Source organism: Sturnus vulgaris, chromosome 12, assembly GCF_052056855.1.
Source record: "Sturnus vulgaris isolate bStuVul1 chromosome 12, bStuVul1.hap1, whole genome shotgun sequence".
In the NCBI taxonomy this organism is placed as follows: Eukaryota; Metazoa; Chordata; class Aves; order Passeriformes; family Sturnidae; genus Sturnus; species Sturnus vulgaris.
The window spans coordinates 19,871,916-19,895,338 of record NC_142254.1 but is presented as its reverse complement, the minus strand read 5'-3'; the positions used below and the strand labels follow the sequence as shown (position 1 = coordinate 19,895,338).

Below are 23,423 nucleotides of genomic sequence, written 5' to 3'. Positions count from 1 at the left end.
TCCTCGAGCCCAGCAGCCTTCCAGCACCTAAAGGGCTCCAGGAGAGCTGGAGAGGGACTTGGACAAGGGCATGGAATGACAGGATGAGGGAAAATGGGTTTAAACTGCAAGAATGCAGGGATAGATGGGAAATTGGGAAGAAATTCCTCCCTGGGAGGGTGGGGAGAGGTTGGGATGGAATTCCCAGAGGAGCTGTGGATGTCCCTGGATGCCTGGAAGTGTCCAAGGCCAGCTTGGAGCAGCCTGGGACAGTGGAAGGTGTCCCTGCCATGGCAGGGGTGGAATGGGATGAATTTTAAGGTCCTTTCCACCCAAACCATTCCATGATTCTGGAGCTGCAGCCACAGTTTTATCCCTGACCCAGTGCTGTATTTTTATGGAAAAATCCCAGTGTTTTAAAGAGCGTTTTGCTCGTTATCACAACCTCATCTCTTAGCACAAAAACAATAAAAAACCCTGCAGAACTGAAAAAAACACTTCTGGAATTTTGCTCAGTCCCAGGATTTCTGTGATTTCAGTCACTTTTAGCACCTCCTGCTATCTCAGGTGCTCCTGGAATGCAGCACTGCTCCCCTTTCCTTCACCCAATTTCCCAGTTACCTTTTCCTTTCAGAATTAAAAGAAAATTCAAAAGTGACTCAAGTTGTGTCCAAAGCTGCAATTCCTGCTCAGGAATTCCCTGGAGCTGGGCTCAATCCATTCTTCTTTCAACTTTCTCCTGTACCCAATTTTCACTCCAATGCATGTTTGACATCCTCTGCTCTCCCACTGAGCACATCCCTCGATTTTCCTTGGGCCACATGGAATTCAGCCCTCCATTTCCTTGAGAAAATACATGTGCACATTTGGGCTGGGCTTTTTCTTAAAATTCTATTTCCTGTTCCAAGTTGGCTTCACAAGAAAAAACCCCAAACAATCTTCACTCTGTGTATTTTGTCCCCAAAAAAAACTGCAGCTTTTAAAAGTGCTGTCCCCCAAATATTGCACCTTGCTGGTAGAGGAGGGGGAGGATTGGCACAATGCAGATTTTTTTTCCTGAAATAAAGATTTTTTTGGAGCTCCCACATTGCTCCCAAGTGAAGCTGTGAGAGAAGGATTGATTCTAAAACATGACAGGGCTGATGTAGGATGAAAAATCTGATATTGATGAGGAAAATGACCTCAAATAATTCAGTGCAAACTCCACCAGCATGGGAATATCAAACCAGCACGTGGAAAATGAGAAGGAAAAATCCCAGTGGCATCCTGGTGTTCAGTGATCTCTTTCCAACGGGGTGATTTTTACATGAGGTCACCGTGTGAGATCACATTGCTGGTGCTGTGCCAGAACTTTTGTGGGATAAAAGTTTTTCCTCTGGAATCACCACAGGGAGGAGTTGCCCAAAATCCCTGTGAATTGAGGAAAAGCTGTGAAATCTTTGGAATTTGTCCCCTAAAAGTGGCACCTGGAACATTCCAAACCCAGCACGGGCAGGAATTCCAGCAGGAATTCCAGGGATGAAGGAGCCAGGCAACCTTTGATGGGTAAAGAACACAAACCAACACTCAAAGATCCTTAAAGAGCCAAATTTTTCCTGGAGCAACTGGAGAAAAAAGATGCCAAAGAGCTTTCCTGAGGGAGAAACCAGGCCCTGATTAAACATATGGATGAATATTGTAAATAAAATGTAGGAGTGGAGAAAGTCTGACCTAAAAAGAGCAGCTCAGAAAAGTCAAAGAATGGGATAAAAAATGAAGGGTTTGTTTAAGCTCATCTCAAGGCAGTTCTAGATAATCCTAAGAGCAGAAAATCCATTTTTTACCTGGTTTTCCACAGGTGAAACAACTCCAGCATCAAAGTAATTCTAAACAACTGGAACGTTTGAATACAGAACGAGATACTTGGACAGAATAAAATACTGGAGGCCCCAAAAAATCTGAGCAAAAACCAAAGAACTGGATTCTGTCAAGAGATAAAACTCTGTCAGCTCTCAGACCCAAAGGCTCCTGGCACCACTGAATCCAACCCCAAAAATAAACCCTGGCTTTTTTATCTGGAGTTCTACCCAAAAAATTCTCTTAGATCCATAAAGATCTGTTTAATTTTTACATATTTCCCATCTTTCCTAATGGAAGGAGCATCATTTTTATTGATCATTGATAAAGGCAGGGCTCAACTCTGCTCTTGATGATTTCAGCTTCGAAAATTTCCTTGTTTTTATTCCAAAATCTCCCAGCCAGAATCAGAATTCTCTTGCTGAGCAATGGGAATTCCTTGGGATGCTCCTGGATCCCACTCTGTGTTAACCTGGAGCTCATTTAATTAATTGTAAAACTTTGCTCAGTGAAATAAAATATTTCAGTTTCATTGGGAGCAGCACACAAAAATATTCCCTCAAATTCTCCTTTTAATTCCATGCAGCACCTGATTATTGGTCAGGAAAATAAATGGGAATTGTTGCTCCCAATTTTTTCCTTTCAAAGGAGAAACAACAATTCTCCTCTTTGCTACACTTAGAGCTTTGCCCTGCCCAGAACTGCAGAGATGAGGGGGGAAAATTGAATTTTAAAGCAATTTTCTCTAAGAACAGGTGACAAAATGACAGAAATGTTGGTGTTTTCCTGGGATTTTTCATTGCAGCTGAGCAGGGCAAACACACCTGAGCCCCACCTGCATCCCATTCCCTTGGAGGAAAATTGAACACAAGAGTCCTGAGCACGAGCCTGGAACAGCTCATTCCTGCCAGGATATTCATGGCAGATCAGCCATAAAATGTAATGGAGCATGGAGCCAAACACATCCACCCTTCTCCAGCAGCTGCTCCCAAATCTCCCCTCCTTTTTTTTTAGGATGATACTGAAGCCAAATCGATTTTTAATTTTTTTTTTTTTTTTTTTTTTTTTAATGCTAAAAAGAATTTGTGCTTTCGTTTTTTTTCCCCTGACAGAATATTTAATTCTGGATCTCTGCAGGGTTGGATATTGAAAAATTAAATTTTTTTTTTGGTGGTTTTGCTGCTGCATTTCCCTACTATTTCCCTACTTTTACTGCTTGTGAGGAGAAGTTATGGATGTCCCATCCTTGGAAATATCCATGGACAGGTTGGAAAAATCTGGAAAAATCTGGGATAATGGAACATGTCCCTGCCCATGGCATGGGTAGAATTCCTTCTTTAAATCCCTTCATCCAAACCAGTCCACGATTCCATGATATTGCATTTTTTTTTCTCCCTGAAACAAATAACTTTAGTTTTTCCAAATTAGAGGGAAAAAAAAAAAAAAAAGTCTGGGAATTTTTGTAGCTTTTGCTTTTTGCATTCTGCTGGGTCAGAAAAAAAAACCCAGTGGTTTTTTTTTTAGTCCATTCAAACATTTTGCACCAATTTCTGCTTTAATCATAATTACAGGCAAAAGGCAAACAGATGACAAATCCATTTATCATTTTATAATAAAATCTTTGCCTTGACACAGAAAACACAATCCCTCACCAAATCAACATTTGGATTTCATCTGGCATTTGAATAAATTGAGAAAAAATTCCCAAGGGAATGGCACTTCCCAATGGCTCAAGAATGTGATTTTTAAATTCCTTTTCATCATCATCATCATCATCATCATCATCAGTGCTTGCAAATGTTTGGTTTGAGGGCTGATGGATGCCATGGATTCAGAATCGTTGGGAAAATCAACTTGTGATTTGTGTTTTCTCATCTAAGCAAAACAGATTTAAAGAGATCTTATTCATTTCCAGGGAATCATTTAAATATCATCCATTTTCTTTATGAATTTATTTCCCTTTTTTTACACTTATGCACGAATGCACAGTTAAAAGGATTTGAGTTTTTTTATTATACAGAAAGAAAAACACAGATTTCCCTGGAAATGCCAATAATTAAAGAAGTGAAAACGAGGAATGTCAAAATCAAAGTCTGGGAAGTTGGATCCCACCGTTGCCATTTAATAATTTAAATTTATCTGAGATTTGAGACTGAAAAAAAAACCTCTTCCTATTTAATATTTCAGGCGGGGGGGGGAAAAAAAAACCAACAACAACCTAACAATAAATACTTACAAAACAATCTGGCTCAGCTTGATGAATGGAACAGGAAATAAGATTAAAACTGTTAAAAGCATGGAATGTTCACTCTGCAGAGCTCTGGCTCTGGAGGGGTGTCATTCCTTTTTCATTATCCAACTGTCATCAGTGAGACCAAATTCTGCTTTTTTTTTTTTTGTTTTTTTTTTTTTTTTTTAAAGATCAGGGACAGAAGTTGAAAGAAATCAACTTGGACAAAAAATTCCAAATGGATTCCACTGTCTTGCCATTCAAAGGAATAATTACTCAACACGTGGAAAACGAAAAGGATTTGATTTAGTCAATAAAATAATCCCAGCAAGGCTTCAAAGAAAAAAAAAAACAAAACTCTAAATTAAATCTTCATCATGGAGCATCTCTAATGGAGACTTTTACAACTGAAATACCTCAGAAATATTCTGTATAATGATTATTTTTGAAAAAGAACAGGAGGAAGTCACTCCTGGATGGTTTTATTTGATTATTTTTAGGTCAGTTATTCAGAATTCTGGATTTCCAGCATCCAAAATCCCAAATTTCCTCCACGACTTTTTCTCTATTCCAAATAATGTTATTTTCAAACAGAACAGGTTTTATTTGATTATTTTTGGGTCAGTTATTCAGAATTCCAGATTTCCTCCAGGACTTTTTCTCTATTCCAAATAATGCAAAAGGACCCAAATGAGGGGGCACCAAATTTCCTTCCAAATATTCCTCCCTGAATGAAGGAAATATGAAATTAAATTAATTAAAACAGCAATTAAAGCTGGGCTGCTGAGAGGGGATTTTAATGTTTAAATGCAGCAGCAAAGTGCTCATCCTGCAGGGTTTTATTTTTATTTCATATGAATATATTTTAATTAATATTTAATTAATTTTTATTTTAATAGATGGGCAAACTTAATCCCAAATTCAGGATCTTGGATCATTTTTCTTCAGTTTATCAGAATTCTGTAGCTAAAATTGATTTATTGCTCAGCTAAGTTTGAAATATTTGAAGGATTTCATCTCTGAGCACAAACAAAAGTCAAGCCACTGTCAAAATTCACTGTATTTCATTCTGCCCTGTTAAAAATCTCTGTAAATCACCCAGCTCTGCTCTGAAAAAGAGAAATTCATCCTTCAGGTGGTGTTTGGTGCCCAAAGTTGGCAAAAAAAAATCAAATTTTTTAATAGAAAGGAGATGATAAAAGAGGAGCAATTTGCTATTTTTAGTCAGCAGAGATTCCCCAAGCTGTGCCCATCCCAAAAATCCAATTTTGAACACAAAATCAAAGCTGGACCCCAAAATTCCCTGAGAGGGGGAAGGGAGAGGGAAATTCCCTTTTTTCTCCAGCTCCAAAATTTGGGATGTGGGGCAGGGATTCCCAAAGCAGGGGATGCTCCAGAAATCCCAAATAAATTCCAGATATAGGAGACAGAGGGATGGGATAAGGGAATAATAAAAATAAAAATAAAAATAAAAATAAAAATAAAAATAAAAATAATAATAGTAGTAGTAATAGTAATAATGATAATAATAATAATGATGTGATAATGATAGTGATGATTAATATTATAATAATATTAATAATTATTATGATAATAATGGTGATGATGATGCTGATAATAACAATAATAATAATAATAGCAGTAATAGTAAGAATAATAATAATGATAATGATAGTAATAGTAATAATGCTAATAATAATAATAGTAGTAATAGTAATAATGATGATAATAATAATAATGATGGTGATAATGATAATAACGATTATGATAATGATAATAATAATGATAATGATAATAATGATGATGGTGATGATGCTGAGAATAATAATAATAATAATAATAATAATAATAATAATAATAATAAGAAGAAGAAGAAGAAGAAGAAGAAGAAGAAGAAGAAGAAGAATATAAAAACAACAATAATAATGTTAATTTTTGTCATTTTTTTTTAAGTATAAGGGAAGCCTGGAGCATCAAGACTGGACCAGAATCACGTGATGAGAAAAATCATAAATGAAAAGCAGGGGGGGGAAAAAAAAAAAAAAAATACAAAAAAGAAAGAAATAAACAAAGGCAAAAAGAAAAGATTTGTCCAGATGAGGCCTGATAGCTTTGTGAGCTACAAGCAGAGATTTTTATTAACAACAGCTCCAATAAGAGGCAGCTCAGACCTTTGCCTCCTAGCCAGGTGGAGAAAATGATTTTTTTTCTTTCTATTTCCAAGATTATCACGTCCTATCTCATCTCTCCTTATTAAGTTTACAGCAATATTAAAACAAGATTTCGGTGAATAAAGAACATAATATACTCCAAAATAGAGAATGTATTCTTTGGAGCATTAGAAATGCTTCTGGGCTGCTTGAATGGAATTTTAATGGAAGGAACTCATTTTCTCTGAGGAGAAAAAAAAAATAAAAATTATAAAAAAAAAAAAAAATCAAAAAATAGGTAGAAAATATTCTCCTTTTCCCAAAGGCTTCATTAAAAAAAAAAAAATCTTGTTTTACAAGCATGGATCACTCTGAGCTCAGGGATGATCAAAGATTAAAAAATTCACCTCTGCTCATTCTTTGGGAAAAAAAAAAAAACATTGAGGGGGATTAAAGGAATTCCTGTTTGATATCAAATTAAAAGTTGATTTTTTTATTATTTTTTTTTGTCACCTCTCTGTGCGTTTTTGCTGCTTTGGATCAGAAAGGGAAAGAAGGAGGAGAGGTTTGAGAGGTGAGAAAGGGAATTTGGATTGGGAAAAGCTGCTCAATCCTGAGTTTAAAAAAAAAAATAAAAATAAAAAAAAAATCCAGGGAAAATCTCCAGCCCTGCATTCCCTCCTTTACCCCCCAGAATGGAGAAATTTTGTCATGGAGCAAAAATGGCATTTTTAATTTAATATCTGAATGGTTTAATTAGAGAAAAATGGCTTTTTCCATCCAAATTCCTGAAGGTTTTTTCTCTATTTTTTTCTTTGCTTGGGTGACCCTGCAGCTCTGTCCTTTGTGCTGGGATAGAGAAATTCCATCATTTATAATTCAATTATTCATAACAATTAAAACAATAATAACATCATTATTAATTTTTTTAAAAATTCTATTTTATTTTTAAACGGGCACAATTAATTTCAGGAGCCTTAAGCTGAGTTTTTTACCCTCCTGGGCACTGATTTTGCAGCTTCCAAATTAATTGCAATTTTTCTCCAAAATTAATCTCAAATTCTGCAGTGAAATCACCAATTAATCACCCAGAAATCTGGGTTACATGCACATATTTCTATAAAAATATTTTATTCTGTGTAATTTTAACCAGATTTAACAGAAACATTCCTGTTTTCCTTACAACATGAATTTTCCTGGAGTTTTTTTTAATCTTAAATTTAATTTTAGGAGTGCTTTAAAAGAAAATATTGCCATTTTCATTTGCTAAAATGCTACTTTGACTCAAAATTAAGTTTTCAGAACTAAATAGTAAATGTGAATTTTGTGGTTTTTTTTTCCTCTGAGGGACAGAGTGGGGACCAGCCCTGGCAGCAGCAAATTTCAAAGTTTGTGCACAAAAATCCTCCAAATTTCAAAGTTTGTGCACAAAAATCCTCCAAAAAAACCCCCAAATCCTGTCTGTAAAACGCTTCTGTTTCAGTATAATTAAGGGTTTAAACACTTTTATAAATAGAATTTCCATAAATACTCTGGGATTGCACAGGGAATTGGAAGCACAATTATTTCCAAACTGTTTTTTTCCTTTTTGTTCCAAAAAGCAGCAGCAAATTTAGGACAATTTATTACAATTCCTGATGAAATATCAGTTTAAAATCATCATTATTATTTGTAATAATGATTATTCATCATCATTCTTTTATTTTTATTTTATAATATTTTATTGTAATTTATTTTTTTCCCAAACCAATCAAGGAGCTCCAGCTGAGCTGCACTGAGGTTTTTAATTTAATTTCATTTAATTGGTTTTTCTTGTAACATTAATTTAATTTTTTTTTTAAATTTTATTTTTTTTTCTTTGTGTGTGTGTGTGTGTTATTCCAGGAGATTTGCTGGAAACAAGGAGAAATTTTTGGAATTCCACAGCAGCACCAGGAGCACAAAAAAATCCCATTGGGAATTTCCCCACCAAAGGATCCTTTCCAAGGAGCTGCTCATTTCTCCCAACTCCAAATTCTCTCCTCATTCCTTCAAAAAAAAAAAAAAAACCCAAAAAAAACCTGAGAATCATCTTAATGCTACTGCCCTCTGCTGCTGCTGGAATAGGGACAGGCAAAAAAATGGATTAATCTGTGACTGAGCTACTCAAAAATAGGATTTCCATCCAGAATATTCCAATTAAATGCTTCATATGCAAATTAAATGTTGCATTGGGTGGTTCTTGTCTTCTTTTGGTGAATTTAAATATCTATATTTTAATAATATTTTAATTAAAAAAAAAAAAGTCACTGCTAAGCACTCTGAGAATATTTTATGGTAAATGAAATAAAATTCAATTTTGAGAGGTTTAAATGATTTCAATGGATCCCTGATTCCAGATTGGAATAAAAAGATGGGAATAAATAAGTGTGGGAGTGGAAAAGTTTGCATTTAAAAAGTTGCTCAAATTGATTTTGGGGATCATATATTCACTTTGGGATTGTACATTGAGTTTTAGGATCATACATTCCATTTTGGATAATTTTGGATTATTGAAGTTGTCAGAGGCAAAGCTCAGGGGAAGAAAATGCAATTTCTGCTCCATCCCAAAACCTCCTCAAACAGCAGCAAAATGGAATTCCCAGAGCATCCCTCGGATTCCAGACTCACCTGGGACACACCTGAGTCCACAATTACCAAAAAATCCTTTTTTTAAAAACTTTTTTTAATTTTTTTTTTGGGGAAAACCAACGTGGCAGAATCATTGCTGCAGATTTATCTGCAGGCAGATCCTCCAAAACCTTTCTGCACTCTCTGGGTTTTTTTGTTTTTTTTTTCCTGCCAAACCCATCCTGGATTTTTCCTTCTTTTTTCCATTCCCCTACAGTGAATTAAATGCTGCAATTGTCCCAAATTTTTCACCCTGCAGCAGAACAAATCGTTGGCTCTCCTTGAACACACACAATCTTATTTTACATTTTAAAGGACATCAACTTTTCCATTCAAGAACCAGGCAATAATTAAAGATCATTTCCCTGGTGCCATTTAATTAATCCCTACATTGGAGAAATGTTGGCTGGGAGGGTGGAGAGCATGGAATAAAAATAAAAATAAATATAAAAATAATAATAAAAAAAAAAAAACAGAATTAAGGAATGGGGAACTCCTGGAATTGTTCTGGTTTTTATATCCCAGGTGGGCACAGGACACTGAACATTTCCTGGGATGATCAAAACCCCAAGGAAAATAAAAGGGAAAAGTGAGGAGGAAGAAGAAGGACAGGGAATGAGAGCAAACAAATGTGAAAAATTCTGGTAATTCCTAAGGATAAAAATACAAAGAGAAGAAAAAAAAAAAAATCCCATTTTTCTGAGGTTTCAAGGCTCAGCTAATGTGAAGCTTTAATTATTTTTGCAGTTTGGGTTTTTTTTTATTAAACGTGCACTGAAATGTGAAACTCGCAGCTAATAGAACCCATGTGGAGGTAGCCAGAGCTGCTCTGCAATGATTTCATTCATTCCATGCACAGGAATTGCCAAAAAAACAAAATCTGATTTCAGAGCAACCACCAGCACAAAAAAAAAAAAAGGGGGGGGGGGGGAGGAGGAAAAAAATTACAAGCAGCACAAAAGGCAAAAAATTCTGCAGAAAAACCAAAATTTGGTACCTGAACACTTGTGGCACCTGGGAGATTTCCCTGCTGACATTTCCTGGGGGGGTTTGTGTAAAATTCCTGCTCAAACTTTCCCAAATTCCTGCTTTGTCAACTTTTCACTTGGAATTGGGATGGAAAAAGCAGCAGCAAAGCTCACCTGAATCCCCAGCACCTGCTCTGTGCACAGGAAATCATGGAAAAAATGGGAATTTCACTGGGAAATAATCCCAGGGAATATCCAACAGCCAGGCTCCCACTCAGGTTTTAGTGAGGATCTATTTATTATTTATTATTTATTATTTATCATTTATCATTTATCATTTATTTTTATTTATTTATTTATTATTATATATTATATATTATTATTTATTGTTTATTATTGTTATTGCTATTTATGGTTATTTCTTATTTCTTATTTCTTATTTCTTATTTCTTATTTCTTATTTCTTATTTATTATTTATTATTTATTATTTATTATTTATTATTTATTCCAGCTACAATCAGTCACAGAAACCCCCACGTTATTCCTGATTATATTCTTGTCTCCCTGCCAGGGGGAATTAGGCTTCAAAACATGCAGGGGAAAAAAAAAAAAAAAATAAAATTTTAAAAGCTTGAAAAATAATGGACAAGTGGGAAAAGTCCAGGAATTTGCAGGAAGCTGCTGCTTTATTCTGTGTTTCCCTGCTCTCATCCTGCTCCTGGTGCCAAGGAAAAGGGATCAGCTCCAGCCTAAACCCTGAGCTGGGCTTAGCTGAGCTCCTTCAACTCCTCCAGGAGCTCCTCATTAGCTTTCAGTAATTAATGCTAAAAATCCCCTAAATCTCTGCTTGCTCCTGGTTTTTAAAGCACTAAAAAAAAAAAAAAATCATTAAAACGAAAAAATATCCATTTTTAAACGGAAAAAAATACCCATTTTAAAAACGAAAAAATACCCATTTTAAAAACTAAAAAAATACCCATTTCCCAGCAAATGCTTCTGGAGGGCTCTGGGAATGTTGCTGGTGATGCTCGAGGCACTGAAAGTTTTTCACACCAAAATGCAGCTGAGTGAGTGAAAAAAAAAGCGAAATCCCAGCACTCCATCCTTTGTTTTAACCAAAGTTGAAAAGCAGAGCTCGGACAGCACAGATAACATGATTTAAATCCCCCCAAAAAAAGAGAATTAATCATGATTTTCTTCTTCCTTATCTCCCATCTGTGACACAGCCCTGGGCGTGCACAGACAGGTGGACACAGATTTCCACAGGAACAGATAATGCTGTGAGGTTTTAATTACAAATAAATTCAATTTAATCCAAGTGCCACACTCAGCTATAAAACCACCCAGTGTCAATCCTGTAAGGAGGTGTCATTTGGACAGAAATATTTCACAGAGAAGGAAAAAAAAAAAAAAAAATACCAATGAATACCAAAACAATATCCCCCCAAAAATCCAAGGTTCCGTTTCAAAAATGCAAGATTCCATTTCCACATTTCCAAGATTCGCTTCTGCAAAAGCCCCTCTGATGCAGCCCTGAGCAAAGAGCATTTCCAGGCCTTTATTTTCTTCTTTAAATCCAAATTCTGCCAAGCTCAGGGTGCTGGGGGCTCCTCTGAGCTCCAAACCCTGCTGGTGGCAGAGGAAGGATCCCAAATGTCTCCCAAATTATTCAGATTTACCAAGAACCAAACAATTCCTCACACTGATTCAGTAATTATTGCAGAACAGAACTAAAAATACCTTTGAATATTTGCTTCTGGTTTTTAATCCATTAAAAAATACTCATTTCAGAGCAATGGAAACCCTGCTGGTAGCAGAGGAAGGATCCCAAATGTCTCCCAGTTTATTCAGATTATTCAAGAACCAAACAATTCCTCACTCTGATTGCTGGGGCCTGCCCTGGAAGCTCCTTGCAGGAGGATTTTTGTGCTCAGTTTGAGCAGAATTCAACATTTCAAGTGTTGGGATCGAGTGTGAGCAGTTCAGCTGCAGCTCACCTGGGAATCCTGAGAATCCTGAGCTCAATTCCACATTCAGGGATTCCTCATCCAAGGAAAAACTGATTTTCCTCAGAATCCTGAGCTCAATTCCACATTCAGGGATTCCTCATCCAAGGAAAAACTGATTTTCCTCAGAATCCTGAGCTCAATTCCATTTTCAGGAGCTCCCCAATCCAAGGAAAAGCTGATTTTCCTCACCTCATGTTTGCAGGAGAACCTCACCAAACCTTCTCACCAACAAAACAAAAGCAGATTTGATTCTCTCAGGACAGCCATGCCATGAAAAAGGATAAAATGTGAAATAAAAGTGGAATTGCTTCAATAATTGTTGGGTTTCTGGGGACTGAGGCCACATCTGGTGGCAGAGGAGAGTCCTCAAATCCAGCTCCTCCTTGGGGAGAGGCCAAAGGAGGGAGAAAAAAAAAAAAAAAAAACCTTGCAGGAATGATGAACCAAATATGGGCCAAATATGAAATATTCCCATGGAGTTTTATCCTTTTTCACATTATTCATTTCACCAGGAAGGCCACAGAACTTTAAAACAGGCACTAAAAAAATGGGGAGAATGATCCCAAAATTCCAATCAAAGACCAAGGAAAAATGTTTGAACTCAATCCTGCTCCTACCTGCCCGTCCTGACCCACGTGCACTTGGTGGATTTGCAGATTTCCCTGGAAAAGGAGACAATGGAAAATCAGCACAAGCCTGGGATGGCAAAAACTGCAAATAAACTGCAAATAAATCTGTTTCAATGTGAAGGAAATCCATGAATTTAGGAAGTTCTGCTGAAGGTTCTTTAGGCATTCCAGCTCCAATCAGCCTCCAAAGTAAGGAATTTCCAACCCAGCGTGTTCTGCTTTTGGAAGTTACTGGATAATTGATTTTTATGCAAATTTTTTCTGAGGTCAAACTTTTGGTTTTTACCTGCAAATTAAAATCCAACCCTTACTAACCCAGAATTAACACTTGTACAGGGTTGCAGAGCTATTTATTATTTGCTTTTTCTTTTATCCTCATTCTGTTCTGAAAACCATCACGGGGATTACATGTATTAAAAAATAAAAACCAACAAACTCAATAAATCAAAGTCTTTTTAAGCTCTAAAGTCCAATAAGGAAATCTTTATGACATGAAGTTTTTATTCACATGCTCACAGATGTCTTTCCAAAAGTACACTTGGATTAAGGAAAGGCAGCTTCCCAAAAGAGCCCTGCAGTGAAACAGCACATTTTGGAGGACAAAATCTCCATTTTTTTGGGTGCAGTTTCTCTTGCTGGCAGCTCCCCTCTCACTCGTGTACGTTGTCATCAATTGAAAACCAGATGTTTTCATCTGTCAGGGACAACTGGAGCCTTTGAAAGTCCCCCAGACAAGAAGAGCCAGAGGATCCAGGGTGTGCTGGAACCTCGGGATCCAGTCCAAAATCTCTGCTGAATCAGCAGGTTTTTGGTTTTGGTTTTTTTTTTTTTTTTTTTTTTTTTTTTTTTTTTTTTTTTTTTTTTTAGTGGTTCTTTACCCAGAAACTCCTCCAGTTTTATGGCAGCACCACACATTAGAGCCAGGAGATTTTAATCCTTTCTTCTCTCTCTCAAGGCCTGACAGGCCCTTCAAAGGACAAGCCTTTAACTACAATATTTATAGAATTTTTATGATAATATTTATTCTCCAGTAGCTGCCTGTGTTAACAATATTCCTTCACAAAGTGGTTTTATGAGCTGTGATTTGGGTTCTTTGGACAGGGATTAAACCAAGCCAGGCAGATCCACTTCCCAGCAAGGGAAAAACCTTGACAGGGAAATGGGACAGATTCAAATTGTTGCCTCTATTCATGTTTAACCTGATTTTTTAAATTTCTTCTTCATTTAAACAAAGTACACAAGAAATCCAAGAGCAGTTTTAGCAGTCAGGAGCTTTTTAAATAATCAATAACTGCAGCAAATACACGGGGAAATCCATCTGAGCCAAAATGGGAGGGTTTAGGATTGAATTTATCCATTTCCAGTTATCCATATCCATTTATCCATCCAATTCCACTGAACTATTTTTCTGGGGAAAAAAAAAAAAAAAAGAGGAAGTGCAAATACTGCAGTGGCAGATGAGCTGGTCAGGAGTGAAGGGTAAATTCATTCTGGAATATTTCTGTATTAGATGGTGCCTGAAGGTTTCTCCAACTCCTGTTCAACCATTCAAGGCCCTGAGTGTTCTGAGCACTTTGGGTTCATCAACTTAATAGAATAATTTTATTTTTAAGCAGTGCAAGCACTGGTTTCTTATTGAATTCTGCCACTACTGAATTTCCAAAGATCATCAGCCCTTATGCAACAATGAACACACACTGAGCTGAGTGAGGGGAAAAATAAATGCAAATAATACAAATAAAAGAAATAGAAATAATAATAATAATAATAAATAAAAGCCCAGAGACAGAAGCAGCAGGTTCACATTTTCTGATTTGCACTCAGGGCTGCAGAGAGAAGAACAGAAAAGCCCCCAGGCTTTGCTCACCTCGCTGTCCTGGGTGATCTGGACCTGCTCTCCCTGGGGCACCTGGGCTATGTGGAGATGGCCCTGTGGGATCCACAACACAACAAAACACCGAGGAGCATCAGAGCAAAATCACAGCTCAGCATCAGAGCAAAATCACAACAACTCAGCATCAGAGCAAAATCACAGCTCAGCATCAGAGCAAAATCACAACAACTCAGCATCAGAGCAAAATCACAGCTCAGCATCAGAGCAAAATCACAGCTCAGCATCAGAGCAAAATCACAGCTCAGCATCAGAGCAAAATCACAGCATCAGAGCAAAATCCCAACTCAGCATCAGAGCAAAATCACAGCATCAGAGCAAAATCCCAACTCAGCATCAGAGCAAAATCCCAACTCAGCATCAGAGCAAAATCACAGCTCAGCATCAGAGCAAAATCACAACTCAGCATCAGAGCAAAATCACAGCTCAGCATCAGAGCAAAATCACAGCTCAGCATCAGAGCAAAATCACAACAACTCAGCATCAGAGCAAAATCACAGCTCAGCATCAGAGCAAAATCACAACTCGGCAGCAGCTCCTGCCACAGCCTCAGCCAGGGAAGCAAAATGTGCAATAAAACCATCCAGGAGTTTTAAAAACAAAGCAAAGTGCACCTGGGACTGCCCCAGCTTTGGGTGCAAATAAAAGCAGGGGGACTTGGACCAAAGATTGGTTCATTTCCAATTCAGGGGATGGAAAACAGACATAAAAATAATAATGATAATAATAACAAGTAACATCTAAGACGTGTGTTTTTCTATTTTGTTTCTATTGCCTTTTTGATTGAAGTTGACTTGCTTTGTTTGACTGCAACTTTAATTCAATTTAAATACCTGGAAAACTCAGTTTTTTAACCAGATATGCCAACACTAAGTGAGGTTTCCAAAGGAATCTGGTTATCCCACCCATTGCTGCTCCTTCAGTGCAGCACAGAGCACGCTGAGCACTCTGAGCTGCTGGGATTTGGCAGGAAATCATTGATCTGAACAATTCCCCTGATCGATTTTGGTGACAATCTGCCCCTGTTGGTTGGAATCCTGGAATATTTGGGGTTTCTACCCATGCCCAGCACTCTCCTGGTCCCATTTCCAACAAGGAGAAGAGTGCCTGGAATTGTTGGTGCATCCTGTGATTTACCTGAGGGGGAGATCGAATTCGAAATAACCTCCTGGAGGTTTTATAAAGCTTTGTGTTCATTTTAATATGCCTGCACGAGATGAAAGATAATCATTTGGAATTCTCTCAAAGGCCCCTCTGATTTTTATAAGCCAAGAACAATTGCCTGTGATTTTCAAAGCCACACAGATGCCTCCATATCCAACAGTTTCATTTCCTTTGGGAGGAAACTGGCAATTTCTAGGGACAAAAGCCACCCTGAGAGTGTCCCTGTGACAATAGGGGCTGCAGAGAAAATGAGAGCATTGCCCAGCCCAGGGGGAGATTAAAATCATAAAAATCACTTTCCCTCCTTCACATCAAACTCTCAGAGCTCCCAGGGAAATGATGGAATGTTTGCAAGATTTTTTTTTTTTTTTTTTTTTGCCCCTGGATTCCCCAATTTGAAGGGTAATTAGTGTGTCCAGGTCTTTTAATGAGGCAAGTTTTTATCACTTCCATCAATAAAAAAATCATCTGTTCTATTAAAGTCATTTATTCCATAGCATTTTACTTTCTATCTTTCTATACTTCTTCAAGATTTGAAAAGTGCTTTTCAGTCATCAGTTCCATAAGAAAATCCACTTTTTAAATCTACATGGAATTCAAAAGCCACATTCCCAGGATAATATGGAAAAGTTATGGCAAAAGTGAAGTGGAAAAGGAAGATTTCCACCAGTTCCTGCACAAAGAGAATTATTTCACTGAGGACACTTTTGAAAAAGAATTTGAATTTCAAACAATCCTTGCAGTGCTCTGTGGGACACAAGAATTGAAGTGAAGGTGGTTTTTTGTTTCAGAGGAAACTAAAACCACAGATAAAAATCATCAGGCCTGAGTGGTCAGGCTTAAAAAATGTCAATATTTAGAACTTTCACTGATAGACACAGAGCTCAAAGAACACCCATGGGAAGGACTCAGCTCCCAGATGTTCAAAAGTGCCTGAGAATGCACTTTGACAGAAAAACAAAGAAATAAATAAAAGTGATTTTGCTGTGGAAATCACAGCAGAACTACCTCTGAAGTGTGAATCACTAAGTAAACACAGCCAGCAAAAGGCTGATAATTCTCTATATAACAATAATAATTTGCACTGATTGTGTGAGGAAATTTTTTTTTGGTCAAACAACTAATTTTTAATTTTTTTTTTTTTCCATAAGCCTCCAGTGTTTATTTTCTGGAAACCTTAAGTGCTGACAGGTTGTGATTTCAGAATCAAGGATTCCACTGCAGCTGAAGCAGAGCTTTGGGGAGGAGGGATTTAGGGTTTAGGGTTTAGGATTTAGGAAATTTGAGCACATACTACTTGGACTTGTCCATCCTCTCCAATCTGGTGGATCTGGACCTGCTGAGCATTGGCCAGGGCGTAGTGCAGGGCCTGGGGCTGGTTCTGCTGCATCTCACTGGAGGCTGACACCGAGCTCTGGGATCCCTCTGGGGAAAAAAAAAAAAAAATCAAATTCCAGTTTTATTTTATGTGCATGCACCTAAAATGTTCCTAAATCACCCTGGAAATCAGATCCAAGTGGAGACAGATCATTCACCCATCAATATTCCTGGGCATTCTGAATTCCAGAGAATTCCAAAGCTGGGAGAGCTCCTGTTTAAAGAAAAAACACCTCTGGGATTCCTCTGGAGAGGAAAAAAAATCAAATTCCAGTTTTATTTTATGTGCATGCCCCTAAATCTCCTGGACATCAGATCCAAGTGGAGACAGATCATTCACCCATCAATATTCCTGGGCAGGCTGAATTCCAGAGAATTCCAAAGAATTCCAGAGAATTCCAAAGAATTCCAAAGTTGGGGCAGCTCCTGTTTCATAAAAATAAAAAACCTTTTGGAATCTAAATCCCAGATTCTGCAGCTGTAAAAGTCCCCTCAGAAATTCGATTTTTTTTTTTTTTGTTCACCTGAGAACAATTTCTGTCACCATCACATTTTAAAAACCCATCCTGCCTATGGTGAGAAATGAAATGATCATTCATAAATAATAAATAAATAAGAAATAAAGGGAATATCCCAATTGTTTTCCAAGATCCATCCCCTACAATTCATATTGACACAGGTGAAATTGTATTTTTGAACCTCAAAATGACAGGTGGATTTCTGGATTTATTCAATTCAAACCCACCTGTGGCTGCAGAGTGGAAATGCCCCTGAAAAGGGAATTTTAAAGATAAAAAAATGGGATTTATCTTCATGCAACAGGGACAAAAACCACCAGGAAAACCTCAGTGGGATTTCCAGAAGGGAAAAATTTGCCTTGGACACATCATAGATCCATTCTGAGCTTTTCCAGCTGCAAGGAAATTATTATTTTTTTTTTATTTTAAACAGAAGAGGCAAAAAGTTAAAAGGACAGAAACCATTAATTTTTAATATCTCTATTAAGTACTCCAAGATTTATTCTGCAAACACACTGTTAGTTCTGCAGGAATGAGCTTTATCCCCTCAAATATTTTAATGGGAATGTTCTTTAATAAAATCAACCATTTAAGGGCTTTTTTTTTTTTTTTTTTTTTTAAATTATTTTTTTTCCCCCCCTCCTGTGTGTAAATGTTTGGGCACAAAGATAATTTTGAGGTTTAGGTCTGAGCATGGGAACTCCAAACCACCAAGTGAATATTTATTTCTTTATTTATTTCTTTATTTGATGAAAATTGGGTTCTTTAGGCTGGACACAGAATTCCAGCCACAAATTTCCACAGGAATTGAAGGGGAAAAAAAAAAAAAAAAAAATTCAACAAATCCAAATTTTTCCTGCTTGTTGGACACACACTTTTAACCCTTCCCATCCCAGCAGAGTTTTTATTTATTCCTGAAATTCAGCCTTGCTGCTCCCCTTGTGCAATTCCAGCTTTTCCTGCACTGCTGGAATTTGCTGCACAAAATTCCAGGTGGGATTGAGGAATCCCAGGTGGCTGAAAAGGGCTGGACATTGCAAAAAAACTGCTCCATCAACCAAATAAAAATGGGATTTTTTTTCCATTTGGGATATCAGTGCCTCTGTCATGAACACTGGAAAGAATCCTGAAAAAATCCTGGGAAAATTCTGAGAAAATCCTGAGAAAATCCTGAGAAAATCCTGGGAAAATCCAGGAAAAATCCTGGAAAAATCCTGGGAAAATTCTGGGAAAATTCTGGAAAAATCCTGGGAAAATCCTGGAAAAATCCTGGAAAAATTCTGGAAAAATCCTGGGAAAATCCTGGAAAAATTCTGGGAAAATCCTGGGAAAATCCTGGAAAAATCCTTACCTGAGCTTCTGTTTTTCATTTTTCTCCCATCTCCATTCATTTATTCCTAATATTTGATGCAATTCACTTCTCTATTTTTTAATTTACATTTTATTTCTTTTAATTAATTGATTGATTAAATTACTATTCATTTATTTTTATTTTTATAATTATCATATTATATTTATATTACATAATATAAATATGATATTACATATATTAAATATAAATGTAGTAGTATGTACAAACATCTCTAATATATAATATAATTTATATTATATTATATTACATTACATTATATTACATTATATTACCTCTATTTTGTTGGATTTTTGGTGTTTTATACTAGCTAAATAAATAGATTGAAATAGATTTAAATTTCCCTTTACTGCAACAACTAAAATTAATTTTTTTTTCTTTATTTTGTTGGATTTTTGTTGTTTTTCTCTCTTAGGATGAAAGAAGAGAGAGGATCCAGGCACATTGAAAACAAAACATCTTTTATGAGTCCTGGTTTTCATCTGGGAGCAGATAAAGGGAATATTTCTCCATTTTTATAAACATTCCTCAATGCAAACAAACACAAGCTTGGTGACAAATCCCTGCAAACCATTTCCACTTTGGATTCTTGGAGAATCCCTGGCAGGAAGAGCCACAGCTGAAATCCAGAATTTTTAATGAATTTTTCCAGAATTTTAAATGAATTTTTCATGAATTTTTCTAGAATTTTTAATGAATTTTTCCTGAATTTTTAATGAATTTTTCCAGAATTTTTTATTGAATTTTTTCCAGGATTTTTCTAGATTTTTTTTCCAGATTTTTAAATGAATTTTTCCAGAATTTTTCCAGAATTTTTTTCATGAATTCCCAAGGGACAATTGGGACATGAACCCTGCAGTGCCACGTGAGCCATGGCATTCCCAAAGAACCTCCAATGCATGGTTTTAAAAATCCTAAATCCAGCTAAAATCACTTTTTAAAGCCAAATCTTTGGTGTTTCCTAATCCAATCCTATTTATCTGTTGAGGATTTTCAAGGATTTAAGGAATTGTTTAGGGTGGAGCTTTAGGATCATCAGATCCAAGATCCACCCTGTCCCCAAGTGCCACATCCATGGGATTTTTGGACACTTGCAGGGATGGAGACTCCACCACTGCCCTGGACAAACTCTTCCAGGAAGGAATTTTTCTTCCTTCCAAATTGAAAATTTAAGGATATTTCTTCTCATCCTGTTCCCTGGGAGATTCCACAAGCAGGAAGGATGGATTCACATTTAGGAATTTTGGAATTTAAAATTGTTTTCCTGGTGCTCAGAGCTCTACCCTCACACTTCTCCTCACTAACAGGGATGCATCTCCTTGTACTCCCAGCAAGGGAAGTTTCATGATGGATTAACCATCCCCAAACTCAAAAAAAAAAAAAAAAAAAAAAAAAAAGCAGGAAAAAAACCCATTCCAGAATAATGGAAATAAAGCTGTAAACCATCTCCTCCCCCTGCCTCAGCCCCCAGTTGTGTGGAACAGCTTTGAAGATTTGGCTGCACATCCAGTTTTTAATGTGACACCTCAGCACAGGCCTCAATCTACACATAAATCCCAAAGAAAGGGAACTAATTAAAAAATTCCAACATGGAAAACTGTGATAACAGCTTGAACAATCTGAAGAGAAATGCAAAGAAAGGAAGAAGGCACTTTTTAATTAATCCTCCTCCCAAATTCCTCATTTCCTACAGCATTCCCTGCACAGACTCCAACCCTTTCCCAAGGAAAATCCAGTGAAATTATCCTGGAAGCCACGTGGATGTCCCTGGTTGGGAAAAAAAATATGGGGAAAACAAACCTCAGGTACTGAAATATTTGAGTCCAAAAGCAGAGCAACAGGAGTGGATTTGAACAGCAATCCTGCTGTGATGCAAATAATTCAGAATTCTTAATTGTGTGTGCAAGAATTCATTTTAAAAAAATTTAAAATGCCAAATAAATGAGGTTGGGAGATCATCTGGAGATGATCTAATCCAAAGGGGTTCCTCAAACCATGGGCAGCCAGAACTGGTGGCTTTGGGTTGCACTCAGGTGGATTTTGATGTCCCCAGGGATGGTGACAACCTGTCACTGTGCTCAGTCATCCTCAAAATTCCTCAGAGCCAGGAAAACCAAAGTCAGGGCACAGCTCAGTGGGTTCCAGGCTGCCATACTGATAATTTTTTAAAAATTAGGCAAATTAATTGCTGCTAAAAACCAACTCTGAAAATCCCAGTCCTACCATTTATAAGGAAGGGTTTCCAGCACTGCAGGGACCAGGATTTGGGAATATCCCAGGAAATGTTCCAGGCTGGACAGGGCTTGGAGCACCCTGGCACAGGGGAGGTGTCCCTGCACTGGGAGCAGCTTTAAGGCCCTTCCCACCCAAACCAGTCTGGAATTTCTTTTTTTTTTTTTTTTTTTTGAACAGGAGCCTGAGGAGAGCCCAAAGCAGAGCAGCTGAAGAGAAATTCCAACCCTGTATCCCCCCCATCCCTGAGCCAGGATTTGGAAGCTGAACCTGGAGCTGGCAGGGTGGCACAGGCAGGTCCCCAAGCAGCTGAATTTCCAGGCTCACCTGAAATTTGCTGCCAGCCAAGCTGGGCTCAGGTGTCACCCTGCCCAGAGCCCTGTGCTGTCACAATGTGCAGGGCAGAGTTGTTCCCTCTGAGCTCTGCAATATTGTGGGAGCTGGCAGCAGGAATTCTGCTCCTCCACTGCACACAATAATTGGGATCATGGTAATTGGGGTGCTGTAATTCCAGCCAGGCCTTCCAGGGATGTGCAACCAAAGTCTGAGCACTTGGTGGAGTTACCTGAACACACAGGTGGAATCCCAGCCCTGGCAGGGAATGTGGGAATCCACATTTCCCTTCTCCCTCTTTTCCCTCTATGCCCATGGAGCCTCCCAACCCCCTCTCCAGTTTCTGCTCATCCAGCTGAAATCCCACTGCTGGTGGCTTTGGGGATCAAACTGAGCTGCTCAGAGCATTCCTGGCTCTGCAGAGTGCTCAGCTTTTATCAAGCAGTTCCTGTGCTTTTCACAGCACTGAATTCCTCCCCCACCTTTCCAGCCTCCCAAAAAAAGGTGCCAGAGCCACTCTTAGTAAGAGCAATATTTTAAAGATAATTAATCCATGGGAACATTTCCCAGGACATTACCTAAGGCAGTTTTTAATATTTTAATATTCCTGCCTGGATCTGCTCCTCCTGCACAGCCCAGACAGCCGTGCCAGGGCCAGCCCAAGGTGTCCCAGCTGAGCAGGGACATCATCAGGGACAAAGCCACCCCCACAGGGACAGGCAGCCACCTCTGAGCTGCCATAAAACTCCTGGGAAATCCTGGGGACCGATGGAGCAGGGGCAGCCAGCTCCACTCTGCCCAAATGAGGCAGCCTGGACACCCCCCAAAATTCCAGGGTGGCTCCAGAAGGATCCCCTGAGTGTTTGTCCCCCCCCCACTGCTCTCACAGCACTGCTGAAATCCCAAAGGTTTGGGATGCTTTGGCTGCCCAGGGGTGAATTCAGGTGGTTTTGTACCCGTGGAATATTTTATTCACAAATCAGTTTTGTGGAACTGAGGGGGGGGGGGGTAAAGAAATGGATCCTCAGCTTAAGCACAAGAAGAAAGGCACCCAAACTCATGGCCCTACAGCCTTCAGGAATGCACTGACTCTGAGCTTTACATCTCTGCAGGTGTCTCCAAACCTCCAAAACCCATTCAAGATGAATAATTTGAATAATAAATCTCAACACCACTTAAGGAGCACAGGCTAATGAGCACAGGCTGTAATATCCACCTACTGCTGCCTTTTTACCCTGAAATACTGATTGCTGAAAGACTGAAAGTAAAAATCCCATCAACAGAGAGGGCTTATGGTTATCATTACATTGATTAGTTGTTTTAATTTGAGATTTTTGGATGTGATTCCCTGTTCCAGCACATAAAATTTTCCATTGAAAGCAGATTTTGTCATTCTTTGCATGAGATACAGTGGTTAGTGTTAACATGCAACCAAAAATTTTATGCAGGCAAATAAACTGACTTCCTTTTCTTTGGGCTGCCTTCCAAAGCCCTGTTTTTAATATCTAATGTACAAAAGTCCCAGAACACTGCTTTATATTAAAAGCATGAGCCAGAAATGTCCTCAGAGAACACTCCTGAGGTCAGGATTTTTCATTTGTTATTACAATCCAGGCCTCCATACCTAGATGGAAATATGGAATCACCTACAGCACATTTCATGTGTGCAGAGGAAAACTCTTCAGGAACAGCATTTAGCACGTCCCACTGAATGGTGTGAACACTCTGGGAAGGATTTAGTCACTTGATTCCTCTTTGGAACAACAACTGCAAGGATTATTTGGACTTTCTACTCGAAGGACTGAGCGTGGTAAAAAGACAAAAATCCAGCACAAAGCTGCAGGAGCTGAATCCATGAGGGTGGACAGAAATCAGGGATAAATGGGATGTTGGGAAGGAATTCTTCCTGGCACAGGGTGCTCAGAGAAGCTGTGGCTGCCCCTGGATCCCTGGAAGTGCCCAAGACCAGTTAGGGATAATTTGGGATAGTGGAAGGTGTCCCTGCCATGGCAGGGAGTGCAATGGGATGAACTTTAAATCCCTTCCAACCCAAACCATTCCTCAGCACCTCAGCAAAGCCAGGAGGCC

The 23,423-nt window shown here is 38.1% G+C and overlaps 1 protein-coding gene across 1 annotated transcript in view; it reads right to left on the bottom strand.

Moving 5' to 3' along the window:
- The window catches only part of BANP (BTG3 associated nuclear protein), a 115,446-nt gene that overhangs the window by 38,730 nt on the left and 53,293 nt on the right, over window positions 1-23,423 (bottom strand). The window contains exons 9-11 of the mRNA XM_088172120.1: window positions 16,801-16,931; window positions 14,319-14,381; window positions 12,440-12,484 (exon numbers count right to left, since the gene is read on the bottom strand). Coding sequence (XP_088028246.1) covers window positions 12,440-12,484; window positions 14,319-14,381; window positions 16,801-16,931 — 239 coding nt within the window. The remainder of the gene's footprint in view (window positions 1-12,439; window positions 12,485-14,318; window positions 14,382-16,800; window positions 16,932-23,423) is intronic.